General features: G+C 39.6%; 1 protein-coding gene across 2 annotated transcripts in view; it reads right to left on the bottom strand.

Moving 5' to 3' along the window:
• CCDC149 (coiled-coil domain containing 149) overlaps nt 1-23,644 on the bottom strand; it is a 49,960-nt gene extending 26,316 nt beyond the window's left edge. For both annotated transcript variants that reach the window (XM_065735717.1, XM_065735718.1), the window contains exons 1-4: nt 23,571-23,644; nt 15,601-15,762; nt 15,044-15,082; nt 4,278-4,385 (exon numbers count right to left, since the gene is read on the bottom strand). In XM_065735717.1, coding sequence (XP_065591789.1) covers nt 4,278-4,385; nt 15,044-15,082; nt 15,601-15,762; nt 23,571-23,618 — 357 coding nt within the window. In that variant the 5' untranslated portion in view covers nt 23,619-23,644. The remainder of the gene's footprint in view (nt 1-4,277; nt 4,386-15,043; nt 15,083-15,600; nt 15,763-23,570) is intronic.
• Between the last annotated feature and the right edge of the window lie 1,338 nt (nt 23,645-24,982).

The raw sequence follows: 24,982 nt of genomic DNA, 5'->3' as shown, positions 1-24,982 counted from the left end.
GTTTAGTGCAGTCCAGTGAAGTTTGTACAACTCTATCTGATAGGCAGCTCACTTGTTCAGGAGAAGCACTGCCCCCAGAACTAACTCCGGGGTATATATTTCCCTGTCCCCATAAAGAAACTACTGCACAGTCAGGAAGGATGAATGGATCATAGAAGATACAATTCCTGGTAATTTCTTTACAAAAATAAAAATAAAAACAAGTATTAAGTCAAGCAGGCAACTAGCAAGTTCTGGAATGATCTCAAAGCCAGGGGATTATTTTTTTAAATACCAGAAGGTCAATAAGCAGAAGTCATGGTAATGTGATTTAATGCAGTTACATTAATTACATTTCTATCACCTTTCTCTCAGATAATCAGCGAGAAAGGTAGTAAGAAACAAATACAGTAACATTTTAAGACTCAACCTTGTTCAGAACAACTGGAAGAGGGTTGCAGATTACAGAGGCCTTGGTGCCTGCTGCTTCAGTGCACTGTGCCTGCAGCACAGCAGCACCAGGCTGGGAACGTATCAGGGCCGTGACTGTGTGCTAAGGGCAACTCTCCTCCTGCACAGGAGGGGTGACCATAAGATGCAATTATATCCATGAGCAATCAGTACTTGCAATGTCAAACAGTCTGCCAGTAAAATGAAAACTGTTTACTAAGAAGTTTGAGATACAGAAAAAAAAAAGCATGAAGTCTCACAAAAAGAATACTTCACAACCCCATATTCTGTCAGTAAAAGAAGCACTACAAACTTACATAAAGCAAAGTAAAACATAAGCCATAAAACGACAGTGCTTCTCCCAGACAGCTGGCCAATGAGAGAGCTGGCAGGGCACAACAGGCCAAGTCCTTTAATGCTGCACTGCAAAAGCCTCACGAGGCAGCACCACCTGCTGTAAAATTCCCACTTAAAACTCTGTGACCCAAACAGACACTAAGTGTTATGCCAGAGGGTTAAGGGTTTATTTCATATTTTAGTGCTTTATTATAATTTTTATGCACTTGTCCTCTGGCTGCTGTATTTTTATTTCTATCATTCAGAAATCACTGAGTAAAGAATCACTCCAGTTCATTCTGCAGACACAGAACAGGTTAATGCTGCCCCTCAGGAACCTGCAAACAGCATTCACAGCACAGCAGAATTAAGTTAGAAGCACCTCACCAGAGATAGCTCCTGTTTGTCAAGAAACAACACATTGTTAACCCAAACATTCTGGTGCAGCAAGCCACCAGTCCAATATATATACCACCAATATATATATTACACTTCTCTTCTGATCAGTGTCAGCTCAAATGGTTATTCATAAAGCAGCAGTTCCATAGCACTAACACAGTGCCCTAGAAACTGCAAGAGCTGCTATGCCAGCTAGAGACAAAAGATAATGCCTGTGCCAAAGTTTTATGTCCCTGATTATCAACAAAACATGCAAAGGGAAAAAAATAAGCACAAACAGTAAATTCTTCATGGAAGGCAGAAAACATCACGTTTAGCTACAGTCACTGACAACCGTTACCTTTCCCACGTTGCCTGTAACATCTTAAGAAGCAGACCAGGACTATGCAGAATTGCAACTTTAAGTCCCCTTTCTGCCAAAACACATGCAACACATTTAACATTCTGCACTGTTCCTGCCTTACAATAACAAACTGTCAGTAATACCACAGCTATTGTTCCCATGCAGCTTCCTCTCACTTAGCACTGCTCTCGACAGCCTACATCATTTCTCTGCGTGGGTAGGAATTCAAGTGAAGGCAACTGAGTCATCTAGTCTTCCAGAAGCCTCCAGTTTCTCTCATGCTTTCCATTTTCTCCACTTATGAGAGAAAAAATTTCCTACCTACCCTCCCTCCAAGTTTCAGTAATCGTTCTCCAAGTATTGCTGCCAGAATATTAGAAAGGAAAAGGACTTACAAAGAATTGTATCGTAAACATAGAATAGTTTTCATGTGTCAGAGCTGATAAGAGATTGCGATCAATCATAAAAATAATAGTCCTAGATATCTGCTGCTGGAGTGCTGCAGTCTGACTACTGCTCTACTTCTGAAACCGCAGCAACAAACCCTTCCAGAGACTGCCTAAAGAAGTTTTATTTCTGCCTATTTGATTCTAGTTGAAAATAAATGGGAAAAAAATTAGACCACTTCAGTCAAACTCAAGTACTTTGTCATTGCCTAATAACACACTTAACGTGATAGGAAAAAAAGGTAAAATGTGGTCACTGTAAGATCTTCTTGCCGATCCCAGTAACTGTACCCTACTAGCAGCAAACATGAAAGCAGTCAAAAACAAGTCAAGCCATCAAAACATTTCTTTATCAATAGAGCTAATGTTTGATATTTAAAGATTTTTCTTTCTTTTTTAGTCCTACAAAGCTCTTGCCATTCAGTGACAAAGCCTGCATGAGTCATCCCTGCTCAGACATAGGCAGAATTGTTCATCCATAAGCAGCTTCACTTGCTGCAAAAGCAGCTGTTTGTTCATCTCTTGCCAGAAGTAAGGTTGACGTAGACCAGCTGGGCAGGATGCCCTCCCTCACTTTGGAAAAAGCAGACAGAAGAATGCAGAGAAGAATGTAAGAACAAGCAAATTATTATAGTTCTTTGTTTTTTTTCATGTACCATGTATTATCTGGACTTCGGTGTCTGAAGTAACCCAACTGCCAGCACAGGAGAACTGATGAGCAAAACAGAATGGCTTCAGGAACAAGGGTAGAATTTTATCACCAGAGTTAGAAGGAAGAAAAATCTGATACAGGAGGGAAATGTCAAACCCCTCAGAGGGATGGCAGTGCTTTTTTAGGAACATGAAAAAGTGTAACCTGCCTTGAAAATAAGCTTTATTTCTCATTTATTAGGTAAGTAAAGAACGTGTTCCAAAAATGAAAGTCCCAGTCTAAATTCATCCTTGTCTGATGTAATTCCTGATCCCCACTCCCCACCCCTCTTTGTTAAGCGATGCACTATTTTGCACCTTTTGAACAGGGACACAGTAGGCAGAATGACTCTTTGTATTCCATTCCTTACGAGGGTTGTGAATTATAACCCACTCTGAGAATACAGCTATCACAAAGACAACCAGCTACTTGTTAACTTGGAAAGGCAGGTTTGATCAAAGCCAATTCAAGCACAAAGAAGGAGATTCCGTGTTACCAAGATCATGTCTTTAGGAGTTAGAATAAGTACATAACTTTGATATTTAAATATGCTTTAATTGTACGACCTTTGCATTCTTTTTGGATTAACAAACACTTGTTAACAATTGAGGACTATATATACGAATAAAAAGTACCTGGGGGAAAAGGTCTTTTAACTCTTGAGCAAGTTATACTGAATGCAATGCACGTGAAAAATTCAGGCTTCATACAGCAATTTCACCAACATCATTCACGTTTCTAAAGAAGTTCTTAGTGACAAACAATGCATAAAACTGCTTTATCACAGATCACATTTGAAATAAAATTAAATGGAAAGAACAAATCTAACCTGATAAACGGAAAGAAAACTGTTTCTACGCACATCTTTAAACCCTGTAACTTCAAAAGCTCAGCTGAGGAAGGACAGTTATCCCACGTTTCATTTTTTACTTGGCAAACTGACTCAACTGGTCTCAAATTCAACCTTTCACTAGTTTGATCTCTGAAGGTACTTCTGCATATGCTCCAGCTGTGAATATTACACACATTTGGCTTGAGTTTAAATATTTCAATTAACAGAGACAACAGGAGATTGATTAATACCAAATGGCAGATTTTGAGCAACGTTCCACATAACTTGCTAAATAGCAATAAAATAAATTGGTTATGTAACAGAAGGAGGGTTTAGTACAAAGCTAAATATATATTTTTATCATGACCTGCTCCATATTTTTGCAGGGAAAAATACACCTTCCTGGTTTTATCAACTAATATCTTCCATTTTCATTGCAGTGAAAAACATCACATGGTGAAGATGAAATGCTTATGCATGTAAGAGGAAACATCACTAATAAAATATATTAAAAAAATAACCCTGAAATTATTAAAGCAAGGCTGGGTGCAATACTTACAGTTAAGGACAAATGAACCAAAGCAGTAAATAAAAATACTAATGAGCTGCATTTAGTAGTCTCCTATACAGGCTTCTTTTGTTTGTCTGTTTTGAGCATTTATTGCAATTTAAATATTCTAGAAGTGCTAGAAATGAATCATTGTTTTGATTTATTTCTTTGTTTTCCTAAGAAGCAAATGTAAAACTCCAGTCCTGTTTAAACATTCCAGTCCATTTACTGATAAATTAAGTTTACAATACCTTATTGTCCCCCTGTACTTCCCCGAGTCTCTGCTGAAGCTCCCTAATCTCTTCTCCAAGGTGTTTATTTTGATCTTGAGCCTCACTCAGCAGTTGAGTAAGATTTGCCTAGAAAAGAAGCAAGGATCAGTCAAAAGTTAGTGCCTATTCTAAGTGGTGATTGCAAAGAAACACTAGGTATAGTCCTTATCTGCCAACAATATTTACTGTTACACTTATTGGTATTCAGACTTCATGCTTCACTGGAGAGTCACCAGGGCTCCTTCACCTTTAATAGCAGAAAATACACATAGCATGCATGCATATGCTCTTCCAGAACTGCATGCAAAACCTAAACAAAATAAAATGAAAATATTTACACTAGTTGTGGTATCTTGGCTGGTGCCAAGAGAAAAACAGAGTACTTTGACAGCATTTATAGAAAGCTGCCAAAATTATAGTTTTAAACATACATGCAATTAGACAAATGGCATAGCTGAGAAATAATTATGATCTAATTATGTTCTTTAATAGCCTTTAAAGCAGATTCCTATCCAGTAAGGCAGATGCCATCCAGAGTCACTGCCCCTGTGTGGAATTGCTCCATAACTAGCAGCACAAAACTTCAGACGTGGCCTGATTTGTTGTGTTAGTTAGCACAGAGACTTCATGAAGAGCAGAAATGAAAGCTAGAGATGAATTCACCTGAGGGGGGAAAGCTTCCCAACTAAGTCAAAAGTCATCATGCACGTTACTTTACAAAGTCACTAAGGTGAGCAATCTGGTCTAAAATTTTGCAATTCCACCCACTTGATTACTAGTCAAAAAAGCAAGTGATATCTTCCTTTCCTATCTAGGATATCTGAAAAGAAGCAAATACTATACTACCAATGAATTATCTGTATTTTTTTCCCCAAAATAACTCAGAAATACACAAATATTGACTTTGCACAGGAAGTCCATCAAAATGACATCTCTTCTAAGAGCATTATAATTGTGACAGCTAATATGCAGCCTTTAAAAACATGGCCTGTGCCAGCTAGGTATGTCAACTGTTGTCATAAATCTGAAGGGTATAAAAAGAAATGGAATAAGAGTTTTCAGCTTTTCTGAGGCAATATTTCTAAATTATCCCTACACAGAATCCCCGGGTTTGAGGCCAGTGCATCAAATGACTGCTCCCAGTTCTCTCTGAATATTTAAGTTCAGTTTTCGTGACCCTCTTTGTTGCTCTTTTTATTCCCTCATATCTCCATTTTGATCTCTCTTCATTTTTTTTTGTTTAAGACAGTTATTAACACAAATATAGCTATGCATGCACCTGATCATTCCCAGGATTAGACCACTGAACTAGAACTTTTGTACAACGGTACACAAAGAAGCCAGCTCCAAACTGGCCTAAAATAGCAATAGCTTCTAACTTTTATACAGGAAAAATAGGACGGTGATATCTCCTACTAGATTCAGTGATTCAAGCCTGATTCACTGCTACAATTTCTGCCTTTCTGTTGCTCCGAGATCAAAGGTTCAGAAGAAAGTAACTTTCCCACAACTCCGGAAGAGATTAAAGCATTTTGTAACTTACTGATAAACCTAAAGACTGCAAATAAATGATGTGAGAAATGAGTATAATTGTAAAAACTGTAAATATCCACCTGCAGGGACAGTATTACCTGCTTGTTCTTTTATTTTCAAGACAACAATCACTTAAGGACCATAAACGGTTCCTCAAGTATGCTTAGGTAGGATTTTTCTTTTTCTTTTTTTCCTATGCATTAAACAAATGAGTATAAGTCATTTATGTACTAAATAAACCAAGGAAATTCAGAATGCATTCAGTCAGCGTTCTGAGAGGTACTTCTTAATGACTGCTTAGAAGAAATAGAACAAAATCCCTTTGCTTACAGGAAATAGTATTTAATCTGAAGTATCCCCAGCTTATGCTCAGATGCCATTTTTTGGAAGAAAGCTGAATTTCAATCAGCTCAATCCAACCATTACCCCGAACCAGTTGAAAGGAACCCTATTTGCACTAACCTCTCTGAAAAAAAATCCCATTCATAAAGTCCCTTTTAACGATGAGTCTGAACAACTCCTAACACTGCAACAGCATATTTCAACACCTGGGAAGACCTCAGACTTACTAATCAGTGCTTACAGCTACGACACCAGGGTTGCAGCAGTCAGTAGTCAAGACCCAGCTTCCAGCAACTCCAGGAATGCATTACCATGCCTACACGAAATCGTCCTGCTCAGATTTATTTCCTTTAAAACCATTTCTCTGGCAGTGTGATTCCATGCAGAATTTTATTTTTCAGTCATATAAATAACACGACAAAAACCTTTCTACTTGAGACAGGTATTTTGGAAGAAACTTTAAACGAAGGATTTCAGACACCAAAATAAAACAGCTTCATTTAAGCATACTAAGAGCATTACAACAAGCTAAGTATAGACTTGTTCTTTAACGCAAAGCTTCTATTGTACCAGTGTTAGACTAAAACAACTGAGCTATGTCACAGAAGTAGTCTCCAGCAATTACTCATTTCCCTGGCTTAGAAGTACCATACAACATGTAATTTAGATTGTTCCCAGTTTTAAAGGTTTTGGCAAGACCTCATTAAAGCTCTCCGTTAAATGTGGGTAGAAGGAGAATTATTTGATTTTCAGGTGCTCTACTGGGCTTCAAGAGAGCCAGCCAAAAAATACTTTGAACAGCACCTGGACTTGCTACCAATACTTTGGCACATAGAAAAGAACATACCATATGGTTGAAAGATGATAAAATTAACAATGGAGAACCTCTAAGAATATATTTTGTGAAGAAAAGGGAGAAATAGTAATCTAAGGAAGGAGAAAGGTGATTCATTTTTCCAGTTGGCAACTTCTCAATATTCATAGAACAAATATAGGATTTACTTAGAAATTCAAGAGAAGCTACTTTAGTAGGGAAGCTAAAGTTTGTTTCATTTACCTGTAAAACAGAACTCCCAGAAAATTTCTCAAATTCAGCTTCCCTATTGTCAGTTTCTTCAACAGTTTGATTCTAAGTGAAAACTTAGAAAATATCCTGTAACTGCTAGAGATTTCACTTCTTTCACTCACAGCATCCTAAGCTGCATCTTCAAATGATGTAGGCAGATTTATAAGCTGTGGTTAAAGGAAGGGAATGATGGAATGGCTTGAGGTGGAAGGGACCTCAAGGATCATCAAATTCCAACCCCCACCACCACAGGCAGGGTTGCCAGCCACTGGATCAAGTACTAGTTTAGGCTGCCCAGGGCCCCATCCAACCTGGCCTTCAATTCCACCAGGGATGGGACATCCACAGCCTCTCTGGGCAGCCTGTTCCAGCACCTCACCACTCACTCAGTAAAAAACTTCCCCCTGATTTCTAATCTAATCTCTTCCTTTAGTTTAAAACCATTCCCCTTTGTACTACTAGTACTCTTCCATGTAAAAAGTTGATTTCCCTCATGTTATAAACTCCTTTTAAATACTAGAAGGCTGCAATGAGGTCTCCCTGCAGCCTACTCTTTTCCAGACTGAACAAGCCCAGTTCCTTCAGCCTGCCATCACAGGAGAGGTAATTCAGCCCCTGAATCATCTTCATGGCCCTCCTCTGGAGCCCCTCCAAAAGCTCTACTTCTTTCCTGTGTCAGGTGCTCCAGACTTGGACACAGAACTCCAGCTGGGGCCACATGAGGGCAGAATAGAGGGAGACAATCATCTTCCTCACCCAGAGAAAGGGAAAGATGCAAAGGTCGATATCTTTCTGCAGCCTCATCTTTTATTGCCTCTGCAACAACCCAAAAGAATGGAAACTGCATCTCCTACCCTCTCCCAGTGCAGCCATTTGTTTTACTAATTAACAGTGTTTCATTCAAGTATGTCCGCCCCTGACTTCAACACTGATTTCTTGAGCCTCTGCAGCATTCTTGTACGTGCACAGTCCAACCCCACATTATAGTAGTGGACAGAAGAAACTGTGCCAATATTGCTTTTTCTGCTAACCAAAAAGAAGCGCAACAAATGGCAAAGATCCCACTAGAAGGTGAGAGGAAAAGTGTGATGTGGCAGTGCCCCTTGGGAAGCACCTGATTGTTTTTTAACTAGGGAAAAATAAAAATAAAAAAAAAACCATAAATCAGAGCAAACAAAAGAGAAAAAAGATTCAATGGGATGGGATCACAAAGCTTTTCCACTTAGACCTCTGCTAAAATTCTCAATACTTTGAGGGTAGAAGGTTGAAGACAGCCTTACTTTCAGCTATGGATGAAACTACTGACAAAAATACCTACAAATACAAATTTACTGATGCAAGCCAGTAAACAGCTGTCAGACAGCAAGAGATCTTTGCGCATTACTGACCCACAGAATTTGAACTGATGACCCCAGAGAAAAACTACAAATAACACAGAACTCCAAAGAGTCATCTCTGGCATTACACGCTACCCTTGAGTTTGGATCCTTTAACAATTTTGCAAATCTAGCTACACACACACAGTGTTATTTTTCTTCACACCACTTTAAAAAATGATGGATAGTAACACAGTCTTTAATATACCTCTCAATCCTCTTGCACATAAATCTTATCTGACATTTCAAAAAAAATAAAAGACTTTCTGCCTTTAGATGCTGTCTGAAAAAGTAATTTGGCAAGGGGGAGAGGGGAGAACTTCCAAAATACCTTTACAGTTAAAAATATTTTAAAATACAAAAAGATATTATTTCTATACTACAGCATACTGTCTTTACTGTCTCTTTTAGCCACACCTTTGAACAAAGAACACTGAGTTATAGGACAGGTGGAAAAAAAATGTGTGATGAAACATTAAGCACACTTGATTGGTGTGACTGATAACAAATTTAACTGCAGTTTCTCCTGCAGAGCTTTTATATGATTGCAGTGGCTGAATTAATACAGAAAAAACCTGTTTGGCTTACTAACTACTGCTGTTCACTATGATTTCCTTACAATAAAGAAGCAAAAATGGTCTTTCTTTTTAAGTTGAAAGATTATGCACAGAAGACTTCTACATTTATAGGTTCTGGGCGCATGAAACAAAATATACAAAATGAGTCATATTTCCCCAAGAAAAACAGCTAAAGTCAAGCCTTGCCAAGCAGTCAAAAAAAAAAAAAAAAAAAAAAAGAAGGAATAACTCTTGCTCTGAGTACCTGCACTTCTGAGAACCAGGAAGAAATCCCACCACAGAAGTGCAGCAGTCAAAACCTGTCAAGGCTTTGCTATACGAGAAAAGCTTGCTAACATTCATATACTTACAAAACACTCAGCACTCTTGCTTATGATTTTTTTTTATCAAGTTGTTTGATAAAACCAGAAAGCCATTGTATCAATAGACATATAAACCAAATACTCCTACCCTCCTTTACAATGAGTTTTCTGTGTGGTTTCTACGTAGAACAGTGTTAACACAGGATCAAACATCACCCAGCCAAACCTAAGGCACACACTTGAAGGGAGACAAAGAAATGTTACCATTAGCTACAGACTCTTAAGAGGACAGTTTTTGCAAAGCAACTTGCTAACACACATCATAAGCAGCAGCAGCAGCAGGTGTTAGTGTTAACTAACAGATATACTTGTAAAGCCTTTCTTGTTGCCCTTAGCACCTGTGGACAGATTCAACTCCGCGTGGAATTGATACCTTGCCTAACTTCATCCCAGCTACTCATACAACGTGTCCATACTCCTCCCTGGTTACCTGTCCATGCTGTTGCTCTCTGTAGGCTTTCCTTTTGTGCTTCAGTTTGTCCAGGACCTCCTTCTTCATCCACAAAATCCTCCTGGCATTTTTCCCTGGCTTCCTCTGTGTTAGGATGCATCAAGGGACTCCACCAATCAGATCCCTGAAGATGCCAAAGTCTGCTCTCCCAAAATCATGGGTTGTGAGCTCACAACTTCACCTCTCAGATATCATGAGAAGTTACTTGGCAGAAATTTCTTCAATGTGAAGTTTCAGTAATGCTCTTCAGTTCCCTCATACTTCATACAGGCAAGAGTAGAGAGTCAGTTTTTTGTTGACAGTAGATGAATGTATTCAAAGAGAAATGATTAATTTCTACTTATAGAAGGACTACCATAGTAGGACAGAAGATTGCTTCAGAAATGGCTGCTTTGAGACTCTAGGGACAACTTAAACTTTGTTATAATGCAGACAAAGAAAGAATCAAAATCTCTTAAACACATTGAGTGCCCTGACTAATTAACAGAATACTTATCAAGAGTATTCAGGTGCAGAGGTGTGGACAAGTATCTCTATTCCATCAAGGCAAGACAGCAATCAGAAGAGCAAAGCATGTGATAAACATCAGGTCTGAATAGCACTCAACATTTTAAAGAGCGACTGTCGCATCTGTCAGAATCAGCATTTCATCTCTCCTAGCCCCACGCTTGCTGCAAGATCTACATGTTGAAGAAACAACAGTGTCATTTCAAAAAACATAATTCACAGCATGTCCAGGAAATCCTTGATTTTGCATTCTGTCACCTGCTCCAATCAACAGAATGCCAAATGTCAGCACGCAGAAAACAGCTTCTCTCCCCCGACCATGCTCTTGCATTCTGAAATCCACGGGAATATTGTTCTCTGAAGTGTTGCAGAGGCGAGCGATCTCACTGTTCTGCACCTGCTGCCTCACACCGTGGCAGTCAAACATGTACCTACAAACCACAGCAAAGCACGCAGGTCTCAATCTGGCACATGCATAATGTTTTTCATCTTCAAACCTTCTGAACAAAGGAGGAAATCACATTAATCTTCACAGCACTCGTGTGAGATAAATACAAAATGATTGCTTACCCCGTACAGTGCTTTATCTGAAGATTTTATCTCACAGGAGTCTGAATGCAGCTTTTGTGCCTCAGCACAAGGCTAGCAAAACTTCCTGAATTCATTAATGAACAAACAGTTGCAGTAATCATTTTTTTCCAACAATGTCAAAAACGGTCATGAGGCAATCCCTGAAGTTTGTTTTGAAACTGCACTGACAGTTGAGTACATTAAGCTGGAAGCAGAAGTGAAAAGGATCGAAATGGGCCCATGTGCAGCATGTCACAACATATTTCTGTCTGGAACCTCCAGCCCTTCTGATGTTCTGCTTGGCTCAAATTGCCACGTTCATTAATTTATACATTAGCAGAAGTCAGGCTGCCTAAACAAAGTCCCAGTGAGTGGTTAACGTGCCTCCATGATGTCAATCATGGCTGAAGCAGTGAGTTTTGGCTTGAATGAATCACCTTGGGAGATCTATGGATACCTATAACAGTATAAAGCACCACACCTTTCAGGGAAGAGGCACACAGGTTCTTGATGAGCCTTCTGATCTGACAAAGAGATTAACTACACCGTGCCACCACTAAGTTACAAGATTTGCAATAGTGAGGGTGTTGCGTGCATAGGACCCTCTCCAAGGCTCAAGAGCTGCTTGGAAAACACCAGACCCACTTGACTAAAGCAGAGCTGATAGGGGAGAGAGAGTGAGTACTCAACAACCACGAAAGAAAGATGCATTAAGATGATTAAGAAGCTGGAGCATCTTTTACACTCACATGAGAAAAAGCTGAGAGAGGTGGAACTATCCAGCCTGGAGGAGGCTCAGGTAGGATCCCACCAATGTCTATAAATACACAACAGAGGAAATGAAGAAAAAGGAGCCAGAACTAATGAGCACAATTTAAAATGTGAATTTCTACCTCAACACAAAACCTGTGAGACACTGGAACAGGGTGCCCGGAGTCTGTAGAATCTCCATGAAGATGTTCAAAACCCAGCTGGACAGGGCTCTGAGCAATCTGGTCTAGATGATCCTGCTTGACCAGGGGGTTGAACCAGACGATCTCAAGGGGTGACTTCCCACCTCAACCATTCTGATTCTGAGATGTTTATTCCAATTTAATTTGGTACTTCACACATTTAAAATATAAACATAAGACCTCACCAGGGAACATATACATTGCAGCTTTACTCTTGACACACAACAACAAAGCTTCTCTCTGACTGAAGTTATACTGAAAATTTAAATAATATAGAAGAATATAACACCCATTATAAATCAAGTTAGAAATCCCACTGATCTTTTTTTCTTTAACTTTTCCAGCCCTGCTACACTGTCCAACAGATTTCCAGTATTTGTCACAAAATGTCAACATCATCAAAACGTTCTGTATCACAGCAAATGCATATAAATGCATTTCACTGCAGAACAGGAGAATTTCAACTTACATAGGATACACAACAGAGGCTCTGTAGGCACAGTAATATTTTAACATGCCTTTCAAAACGGGAAATGTCTATTGTTTACCATCTCTGGTGAATTCTAACATCAAGTATCAATTCTTCATTATTCCTACCTTCCTGAAACATTTCATCACACCACCACCTCTTCAGAAATTACTTCTACATTTGACATCACGTGACATTACAAAACTACATTAACTTCAGGTACAGAACTTAATAGTGAACGTTTGGTGTAAAGAGGGATCAAGAATGCATTTATAGCTCATAGGCTGTGATAGCACTACTAATGGTAAAACACCTACTGTAGGAGAAGAGATTATGGCAACAGAATTTCCTGTTCCCACTTCTGCTGCTTGCCAGAATGGTATACATCTAGATTGATGTTTGGATTATGTCACAGATGTGTAGCACCACACACATGGCTTCAAGAGGGAAAACAATGCAGTGTTGCACATTATGATACCTTTTAAATGAAAGTAGTCTGTATCTGCTTGCTGATTGAAACTGCCCAGTTACATGAGATTTCCAGGCAAGAGAACTCCATTGTGACAAATGAGAAAAGGCATGCAATTGAAGAAAAGAAGTTACAAAGCATAATAAAGGTGAAAAACGAAGAAATGAAGAAGAAAGTAGCAAATCCAACCCACCTATTACACCGGGTTGTAGACTGAAGTTTTAACAATAATTTCTCATTTGCAGTACAGAAACGTAATAGACAGTGAACTGTTCAGCAAGTGATGTTTTCATCTCACTCCTGACCACAAGAACAGCATGTACAGCTGTGTCACACAAAATTCATTACGCGATCAGGATCTTTTATAAAGTGGCTGGGAAGTAACAAACTTCTCCCAGCAGGCAGCTAGATTTTGTGAGCAAAAAAAGGGATGAGAAAAGTCCAGAAGAGCACAGAGAATGTAACTCTTTCTTGAATAAGAAAATGTATTCAAATAAAGGCATTTACAGTAATAGTGGAAAAAATACAGCTTTATTTTATTATGCTTTGGTGCATTTCTCAAAGTAAAACTATTCTCTCCCTGAGAAAGGTTGGCCTAACTACTCTTAGACTACAAACCCTGTATGCTATAGACATGATTCCTGAGAAAAGGAAAACTCAGGAAGGGCTCTAACAGCCTATACTGTCCCTGGGGGAAAACTCTAAAATGACCCTCTCTGGAAACAAGATTTTCTTCCTTTCTCTCTCTCTCATCTAGCAATAATACATCATTTCCTCCCAGAAAAAGACTCCTAGCTAGATTAAATGACTTTCCAAGCATCATGATGAAATTTGCCAAAACGTAACACAGTCACAGCATCTGAATTAAGAATAAATTCTACTGGTACTTTAGAAACAAGTGTCAGCTTTATTTGTTTTGAAAAAACCTAAGAGGAATTAGAACAGCATCTATGGGATGCTGCCAAGTCTCCCTTCCTATTCATCTCTGTAATGACCCATATACTACACTGCTGATTTTATTTTTTTTCATTTTATTGTATATTCTTCAGTCCCAATTTGAGTAGTTACAATACTCAAACCCACATCTGGTCATAAACTTTCATTAGAACTGTGTTAATAGAATTTAAATAAATTATGCAAAATAACAAGCAAGTTAAATGATTCTGCACTGAGACACTAACTTCTCAGCAGCTATTTGTTTAAGAGCATGAAGGAGTAATTACATTGCCTCTGAAAGTTTAGTTTAAAACAACCAAAACTCTACGACCCTGGAAGTTTAATAAAACAGAAAGAAGTACATTCAAACTCTAAGGGAAAAGATGATCAGTGCAAATTCTGCCACTAATATGCATGCAGTATCTATGGTTTAAGCAGTTCAAGTCTGCGTCTTTAAAGACAAGCAATTACAGGAACAACTTCTGTCCTTTTGGATACTCCTATCCTCCATTCTCACATATTTTGCTTTGGGCACTACTTTTTTTTCTACAAGTTATGATAACATCAGAGTGTGACAAACAACATCCTGCAACAGGGACACTGTTTATAGATCTCTGGGAAAAAAAGAAAGAAAAAGTGAATAGGCATTAAGATTTTCAGGGGAACCATAAAATCCAATTACTGTTGTTCTTACCACTTAAAACCCATAGAACTCAAATGACTTGGGAGAGTACCTAATGGAAAACAGTACCCACAACAATAAATTAACAATTACGGGATACAGACAACACATTCCCAATCTGTTTCTGAAGTATGAGAAGTTCAGCCATGAACCCATTTTAGAGCTCAGTGCAAGAAGGATAAACGAGGAGAACAATCTCACATCTTCATACATTGTCCAATTTCAGTCTTAGGTGAACATAAAAGCAATAACCATATATTCTAATTAATGATAGTTCAGATATTTCAGGATTAAATGTTTAGAACAAGCAAAAGAAGTCTCAATTTAAAAACTGACCTTTTGGTTTGCAGAAATGTTTGCTGTTTACCAGATTTCATAGCTAGCATTTTCATACTTTTGCAAAAAAATTTTGAAGCAGATTTAGTAATGTCAAATGAAAAATAAATCCTACCTGCTTCCTCTTTTCAGGGGGAAGGGACGGATCCCCATCCTACAAATAAACAGATACATCTTATTGGCAACTTATTTCTTAAGCTTTGAGGATCACTTTTTAAAACATAATTTTAAGTAAAATGTTTTAAAAATTGTTTCAAAAATACTGCATCTTGATTAATACCAGTAATATTAATTTCACCTTACATTCTTTTCTAAAGCTTAAGATATTTTTGTCTTTCTAAAACAGCAGGTCATTACAAATTTATTTTGCATTGTTTTTCATAACGGTACATTAAGTTGCTGTGGAATAATAATACTGCAGTCAGTTTTTAAATGGAATTATGACTGAAACTAATTTTCTCCAAGCACAAACTGTCTTTCTGTGTCTTATATAACAGCCACTACCTCATCAGAGCGGAACAAATGAGTAATAATACGATCAGGACTGTACGACTGCAGGGCTACTATAAACAAGTACCTAAATGCTTTTTACAGCACTCATTACAGACTGCTTCTGATTTTCAAGTTGCTTCTTGCCCCCTTTTCATGAGGTATACAAGAAGAACAACCTACAATCAGCTCCCGGTACTTCTTTTTCAGAGACTGGTGTCGTTCCCGTAACTGATTGGCCATGAGCTTATACTGGTCTCTTTCCTGTTGACAAGTGTCCAGCTCTTTGGAGAGGATCAGCAGTGCCTCCTTTTTGCTTTCGAGCTTCCTCTTGCACACCAGGTACTGCAGAGGAGAAAAAACAACAGGGCTGTTAGAAGCCACTCCAGCCAGTACTAGATTCAAGAGCCTCCAGTTTTTCACTGCACAGAATATAACTCTGTTACAAAGCTTCTTAGCTTACTATTGAACACTGAAAGAAATTTGTTACTTCAGAATCATGAAAATCCATTTGCAAGGCCACATGCTCTCCCAATCACCATGAGTTACAAAATTAAGCGATTCATATTTCCATTTTTTTTCCCTGATATATAATAGTATGAGAAGTCTCACAATTTGGCCTGAAAGCTCAGGAAGATTGCAGGAAGAAGCAGCCTTTTTCAAATGCCCTTTTCTACTTGCCTCCACAAGAGCCAGCTAACTACCAGCTCTTCCCACCTCCTTCTCCCTGCCCTCCCTCTCCTCCCAACTACCAGAGATGTCCTCTGGACTCATTCTCTCTCCTAGCAATGAAAGAGAGCCCTGCTGTGGCCAAAAGAATAGTATGAGCGGCTACCAAAAAAATAACCTGAATCAATTTTAGTGTGCAACCTATAGGTGCAGATAAAAGAAATTACTTCAGTGCCTCAGTGTGCTGCAATACTACACATGCTTGTTGAGGCATAAGAATGTGAAATAATGCAGGAATATTGCAAACATTTGGAAGGAGAGAGAAGACAGAAGTGAGACTTTCTCTCCTTTCACCACCTCGTACGTGTAGGGCTTATACACAAAGAGAAGCTGAGCTTACAAATCTCAGATCTTCCACATTCATCTCATCTATTTTACTGCCTTACCCTGTGGAGAGAAAGAGAGAGCACCATCTACATCACTATTTCCTGCAGCAGCTGAATTTTACCTATCAGAAGCTTCAGGCAACTTTTTCCATTTAACACAGTGGTCAGTCAGCAGATTCTTCTCACCCACCTCCTGACATTATTCATGCTACGTAATATTTCTAATTCTGATGTTACTCACGTGAGATGTGGCACTAAATACACTCTGAATGTGCTCTGCAAGAGACCAAATATCACAGCATTCATGAAAACAATTTATAGTTTCATTATGTACTCTGACAAGAATACTTTGTCATTATGGGCTCTTGCACAAAGCAAAAGCATTAGCACTTTCCTACTCTTGAAGTCACTGCCACTCTTCGGGATAAAAATCATCACCCGCATGTAGTACTTACTTGGAACTGACTTTCTTAACCTCAATTTCAAGGAAATGAGAAAGGGAAAGGAGAGCTTAGTACAGTAGTACAGACAACATTTTCCAAAAATGGTAAATGCTTAGTTGCAAAAAAGTCGAAAGGGAATGAGAAAAGCAATTCCAAGAAGGATTTGAACTCTCAAAAAGGACACTTCTACCTTGGATTAATTTTATTTCTGGCACTACTGAAGTTGAAATCCTGCCATAAATTTTCTGGATTATGATGCCTTCACATCAACTTTACAAAGGCAACTGTAACTCTGTACTTATGTCCTTACTGATACCTTACATAAATGTCAAGTCCCCTGATAAAACACGGAACGGCATCAGAAGCTAAACTTTAATATTGTCAGCAAGAGATTATAGTGACGTGGTAAAATGCCCTAAACTTGATAAAATCATTCTTTCACTTACAGTGAAATATTTGTCTTTGACAATCTATTTTCTCTTTTTCCAGTTTCATCTTACACCTCAGACTGTTCTAAAATATGCCCTCACTAAACTCTCTGTAAATAAGACCAACCTGACACAGTAATTACCAACAATTCCCCAGTCACTTAAACACACAGAACAAAGCAAAAACTCCAAACCCTGAACGAGGCCCATTCCTACAAATGGCTGTTCATGGGATGCTGAGTCAAAGTCAGAAACTGACCTGGACTGTGAGCAAGGCCACAGAATCCTTACAAGGCAGGAAACACAGTGATAAACAAAACCTGCTTCTGCCATAAATCTCAGGCCTCTAGGATGCACACCTCCACGGCACAACAGTGGGGCTTCATCTGTCACAGCAGCATTGGTGAGGATAAGGAGACCTTCCATTATCTGTTATGTCAGCAGTGGCTGAACCCTAAGCAGACCGCAGGATCAGTGGTGTTTGGGGCCGACAGGAAGAGCAATAATCATTTCCTAAAGTAAGTTTTAACCTGGTGAATTAAATGCTGATGATGCACCATGCAGAAGAAAGTAGCCTACCATCTCTCACTGATACACTTCGGATTTTACTACACAAATCAGCATCCAGTGGGCTTTTTGAAGTAGTTTTTGTCTTTTGCATATATTGACTTTCCCAAATAAATGGCATAAAAATAGCAATAATGTATAGTAATTTCTTTCCACGGGTTTATGGTACAAGAAACAATAAAGTCACTGCATTTTTGTGGAATTTGATTATTCAGCAGAGTTATGCTTCCAATTCCAATTACCATTTTTGAAAGAAAAACAAATTATACAAAGAAAGACCTCGAGGAAGTTATTCAATATGGATATGCTTCAGAATATATATTACAAAAAAAAAAGAAGGAAAAAAAAGAAACAAGGAAAAATGTACCAATGACCATAAGCTGACTTAACCCATGTGCAATAGAAAAGAACTATATTTCAAGAAATAACTGAGTCCTATCAACAGTCTTCTACACATGAGCAAAGGAGCGCAGCAAAGCTAGCTTGTATGCTTTCCAAAGGAACAGAGGAATTTAGAAGTATGGAGCAATGCAAGCACTACGGAAAACAATCTAAGAAGAGGAATTCAACAGATGCTTCTGACATTCAGATACAGATTTCTTCCTCTGCACTTGACAAAAGAAGGCTGTGTCTCACATACAGCCTATCAGAGAGACAAACAAGTGCATTCTGTTATCTATCGTAAGAATACAGTATATTCTTGTTATTTTTTGTTTCCTTTCAACTGACGTTTCAAAAGAATCTTTGAATTTAAAAAACAAAGTTAAACAAGAACCAGCTACTACGCTTTCAATCTAGAAGCTACTATGTACAACTTCTCATATCTGTCTAGTGACTTTTATCTACCAACTTGCTGTTATCTGTAATAAAGCAAATTATAATTGCTACAAGGAAGATCATAATAATTAAAAGAATATATATGACATCCTACATTACTGCCTGAACTGCTTTACAGCCAGATAACTACTTTAGTGAAATTGAGTAAAAAGAGACCGACATTACAGGAGAGAGGAGCTGCTCCAAGGTGACTCTACATCAAACACTTACTATTTGTCCACTGCTATTTTTAGTGACAGATCCGGACAGATCTCATTAATGGCACCACAGACGTGGCCTAATAATCAAATGAAGTTGGGACATGTCAAGGTTTTCAACCTTCTTTTTTTAAAACAAACAAACACATCAAATTCCTATCACAAAATAATTTAAATTTGTACAAATTACTGGCATCTACTTGGTTATTTCATGGCAATCGATGCTAAGAAGGAAAATACCCGAGGCTAAAGGCAAAGATATTTCCTCCACTGTGCTCTTGGAGGCAATTTTGTTGTGTAAGCAACAAGTTGAAGAGTGCCAGGATGCACTGCAACATCAATGTCTGGGGTGTTTGCCGGTCAGGTTTCAGTAATGTTGCTTTCCTCAAGTTGGAAGAGTTTAACCTGAAGTTGTCTCCAAGAGTCAAGCCCTCAAAGTCAAAGCAGTATACAATTACTGTCTATTTGCCTCCCCCATCCCCAATAAAATCCAAAACAAAGTAGTTACCTTGGTTGTAACACAATACCAACTCCTGCTGCCCAGCACTTCCTCCTCTTGCCACCTTCTAACTGCTGAAGTTTGATGCAAGTTGGTATCATTCACTGCAATGTGAGCAGCTTGCCCAGAACACCAGATCTTGTCCTGGTGACAGTATTACACCACACCATCTTCACTGATCCTTGAAGAATTAATGTCAAGTCATCTGATTTGGTTATTCAGAACCATTTCACAGTGTGACCCAGCCCTACGTTTGCATACTAATACCTGCATTACGAATTTCTCCATGTTTGTTCCCCTGTATCCTTGTGACCAGGATTCTATGATGTTATGGCTCTATGACTAACTCAGTCCGTGCAGCTATTTCAATACTGCTCAATAATTGTAGTTTAGATAAATCATTCCCCAAAACTATTCCTCCAAGTTTTAAGCTCGTACTTACTAGGGAAGGAAGCTCAAGAGCACATCCATATTACTTCCCTCCACAGTGCCAAAGATCATACACAGTTAATAATCAAGAAATAGCCTCCTGAGAATGACAAATTAAATGGAGACTAAATTTCTTCCAGCTAATTTTAGGAAGCACAGTCATGTATGAGTAGCTGTAATAGCATAAAGTATATGCTGCAATTTGTGGGAGGAAACAAGGAGAGTACCATTTTGACATTGAATTTAATTCTAAAAATTGGGAAATGCAAGAGGGAAGCCAACAGAAAGAAGGGAGGACAGCCAATCTAACCAATGAGTTTCCTAAGAAACCTTCCTGCTTTCAGTGGCAAACACTGCCAAAAGCACGTGTTCTCCAAACAGGATAACATTGCAACTGGTGCCAACTCTCAGGAACGTTAATGGGAGAACAGTCACTGACTTCAGGACAAAGCAGACTAAACTCACAGAAGTCAGCTCTCTAGAGCAAGGACAGAGGGGGTCTTGGACTATGCAAAAGCAGTTTTTCCCTATCACATATGATCTTCTGATACTGTTCAGCTCATCTCACCGCCCCATGACCATGCTAACAGTCATTTCCCCATCGCTATTTCTGTCATTATCTCTAGATCAAATGATTCCAAGGCAGATTACATGGAACTCAGGCAAAAACTGAAATCACTCTTCTCTACAGCAGAACATTTAGAGTCAGAAGCTTCTACAACCTCTCAAAACATAACTACCTCATCTATCTTCAAACAGCATCCATATATCATGGCTTTCACTCCTATTAATAACATTTAGTTATGCCTCCTCTCTCCTATACAGGGAAGTGAATTGAGCCAGTAAGGAACTGACTTGCATGAGTTGCCTAAGTTAGAAACTTAGCTTATCCACAAACACCAAGTCAGGCTGAGAAGTAAATATGAACATTTAAAAATACTTAATGAAGATTCTGATGATCAAAACTATTTTCAAGAATTCTTTTCAGCAAAGAGTTCTGTATAACATCTTACCATAACTGCTTTCTAGCAGCACTCAGCCAAACAATATCTTCCATACTTCCCTTTTTTCAGCCTCTTCCTGGCAGGACAGATAACCTGTTTGCATCATGGAGTTCAGTGTGGCTTTTTGTTTGTTTGTTTCCTAAATAAGAGACATCTTAGAAAGAAAATTCATGCTATGGCATTCGTGTCAGTTATTGACTAGATATTAATCCTACAACTTTACATTGTCTTTTAAATATCTTAAACGTGAGCTATGCAGTAATGCAAATGTTAGACAAAAATCCAGACTCCAGGCAAAAATTATCTTGTAGTATAACAGAGAGCTTCACCTTTATATATATTTATGCATGAAGAATACTTGAACTCTGCTCAGGAGTGGGCAAAATTTATGTAGATTCTCACTCCTGCAGCTCTCTCTTTTGTATTTAGTTTGCAAGATTATCAGTGGAAAGAATGACTCCTTCTGTTCTTTCAATATTTGCAAAGTTGGCTTTGTCCCAGTATGCCTTTCTATGTCAACCTATTCAGTTAAAGACTATTCAAGGTACTTGTGGCACAAAGAGTGTTGAACCAGGTGCACACTAAGCCTGAAAGGCTGTAGCATAAGTGGGAACAGCTTGTAAGCATGGAGGCTGAACACATGCAAGAAGTTGGTGATGAGCATTATAAAAGCAGCAAAGGAGATGTGAAAGGACACACAGTAAAAGGTGCCAAAGTGTAACAAAAGTAAAAAGGACAAAAAACGTAAACACAGAAAAAGAAAACTCCAAAATATGCAAGCATTCTTTTTTCTAATGAAGAATGAAAAACCAAACTACAGAGATATACAGCTGTGTGTACAAGCATTTGAGTGTGTATATATATATATATATAATATGTGTGTATGTAAGGACCAAAACTGCATGCTACCACTTTTCCTAACACCTGCAACACCAGACTTAAAAATCTTACAGTTGCTTTGACAAGTATTTCAACTGAAGTGCCTTCTAGCTTTCAAATTTAGGATTTGAACCCACTGGCTTCTGGTCTTTTAGGTCAAGATTTTAAATCCCATTCTGTTTTAACTGTCCATCAGATATGTGAGAGTGTTTGTTTAGAGCTCTTGCCAATGTTAAACCCTACACTTTGACAATGTTTCAAAAAGTTCAGGTAATGTGTGGGGAACAAATCTTCAGTTACCAAACTAAAACCAAAATGTCTGGAAACTAACCTCCACAACTTCCCCTGAAATTTCATGCTGAGAAATAGAGTAAATTAGAAAAACATATTACTAGTTACATCATAAGTTAGTGCCACTTTCTCAGACCCCCTAGTATGTTAATGGGTAGATCACACAAAGTTAATCACAACAATCAAAGAAGTAGCAAGACAAAAGAGGAAAGCCTACATCCTGTCACTCTGCTCCACAGATTTCACTTAGAAAAAAGGGATGTAATCCTGCTGCAGCAACAGATAGAAGTGAAGGAAAAAATGGAATGTAAGTCACTGTGTCTCTAACAGCTTCTGAAAACCAACAACAACAACAACAACAACAAAACAGGAATTATAGGTATGCTACAGTACTTGCAAGAACATCACTTAGCACAGTTGTTACTTTGCTACAACCAAGAAACCCCCAAAACAGAAATAAGCATTCAATTTCTGGATTTCTAGGTTAAATCATAACAAAAATCAGAAAGTTCTACAGTAACTCTAGATGGTATTTAGTTCACAAGATGTATTCTTAGCTCTATCAGTAGTTCTTACCCTTCCCCATCATGCAATACTAACCCCACCCACAAACAAAACTCCCATTTGGGAAGGGAGATGTCAGGTGCAACACTGTACAGCGAGGTACCGAAAGTATGCTTTTTACTTTCTTATGGGTTATCTTCTGTGTTTTAAAGCATGGTGTGCACAGAGTGACTCCAGTTCTGAATGCAGTGCACAGTGTTGACCTTCATGAATTCTGAATTCATCGGGACACGTGTCAGGTTTGGGGCTGAACACATGTATTTCTGATAGGTCAGGGCCTCAGGCCATGTTTAAGAACATAACTGAGGCAAAGCCCTCTGGCAGGAGGAAGTTCATTCACGTGGGTAGTACTGTACAACAGTTAGGTTCTCATTTAGACACGAGCCTTTCACACAAAGTTATATTGTTAAAATAGTGTTTTGATGTTCCATAGCAAAACGGCTCAGAACAGCATGGTACTGCCTATGAAACAGGCTTATCATTCATGATACCCCTTTAAATGATCCTGGTGCCGTATCTCACGTGTGCTTGTAGATACCGGGGAACTTCTAAAGTAGAAACAACAGTTAGCGCTTGCTAATCGTTACACTGAACATCCACGCTGCAGCTGCACGACGGCACCGCGGATGACAAGCTGCCATTCACGGCACTGCGAACACCCAAGTGCCCGCTCAGCGCCGCGCCCCACGCCCGCAGTGCCACGCTGGCTGCAGGTGCCGCACCTCGCCGCTTCACTTAGGCCCGAGGCCTCTCAGATCCGCCTGCATTTCAATCGGACGGGAATTCACGCAGGCGACCTGAGCAGCGGGGCCGGCCCCGGCACGGAGGAGGCAGCGCCGAGCGGACTCACGCAGCGGCCCCGCCCGGCTCGCACCTCCCCGCCCGCATCCCTGTCGCTCCGCCGCACCGCGGCCTGCCCCTCACCCCGCCGGGCCGCCCCGAGCCCTCCCGCCGCCTCACCTCGCTCACGAGCCCCTGCCAGTCGCTCTCGCTGCGGTGGGAGCCCATGGCTCCGGCGAGCGGCTCCGCCCGGCGCGGCCTTCCGCCGAGCAGCCCGCGACGAGAGGCGGGGCCTTGGCCGGGCCGCGGAGCGGGGCCTGGGCCGCCTCCGCGCTGTGTGGCTGCCGCGCGGGGTCCGACCTGAACCTGAATAATTCAAGATATGGGGCATCCATAGCTTCTCTGGGCAGCTAGTTCCAGCGCCTCACCACCATCGTATTGAGTATTTGAACCCCACATCTCATCTAAGTCTACCCTCTTCTAGCTTAAAACAACTACCCCTTTTCCTATCGGATCAATCCACAATGAAGAGTCCATTTTCTGTCTGTCCTACAGGTCCTCTTTAAAGCACTGGAAGGTCTCCACAAAGCTTTCTTTTCTCCAAGCAGAATAACCCCAACTGTCTCAGTCTGTCTTCGTCAGAGAGGTTCTCCAGCTCTCTGATCATCTCCGTGCCCTTCCTGGGAACTCGCTCCAACAGGTCCCTGTCCCACTTATTTTGGGGTTCTCAGAGATGAACATAGCACTCCAGGTGGGGTCTTATAACAGTGGAGCAGAGTGGGAGGTTGCCACCTCATATCAAGCTTCTCATTCCACACTACCTCCAACTCTTGATCAGCAGGGCTGTTCTCTATCCACTTGTCATCCAGCCTGTACTGATGTTGGGATTGCCCCCCACAATTATTCTTTGTTTTAAATAACACAGCAAACAAACAAAGGCAAAACAATAACACATATCATTCCTTACCTCAGTATCTCCATTGTTAGGATGTTGTTTGTGGTTTGGCATCTAGTAACAGTGTCATTCTGTTCTCTAAAAAAGTCAAGAGGTCCTTGTTTTACAACTTCACAGCCCTTCAAGCAGATGACTCCTCAGACTCAACATGGATAACATTGCCCCTTGTCTATCCCTAGGCTCTCTTCATCTTTCCTGTGGGTCCTCTTTAGACACTGGGAAATTTTAGACACTGAAAGGTCTCCTCAGAGCCTTCTCTAAACTAAATTACCCCAAATTTCTCAGCCCTACCTCACAGCAGAGGTACTCCAGCCCTCTGGTCATTTTCATGGCCTTCTTCTGGTCCTGCTTTTTTCTGTTCCAGGTGAGTAATTAGCAGCTTACATGGGAAGAAAAACAGGCCACATATAAATTGAATGGGAACTCTCTTTGAATTAAGATCAACAAGTCTAATAAATATCTGTGGTTACCTGCATATACATATATATATAGCTGACTTTAGTATGGAGCTGTAGTTCAACAGGAAATACGCAGAGTTCATACATTTTAGGTGCAAATTGTAAATCAAACTTAGACATTTTCTCCACATTATAGTCCATTTTCTTCTAAATTAGCTTTTTGTCATCCCTAGGCATTC

Source organism: Cyrtonyx montezumae, unplaced genomic scaffold, assembly GCF_038088225.1.
Source record: "Cyrtonyx montezumae isolate F1298 unplaced genomic scaffold, pur_monq_1.0 scaffold_2, whole genome shotgun sequence".
NCBI lineage: Eukaryota > Metazoa > Chordata > Aves > Galliformes > Odontophoridae > Cyrtonyx > Cyrtonyx montezumae.
Note: the sequence above shows the minus strand (reverse complement) of the source record. Positions and strands in the feature narration are given on the sequence as shown.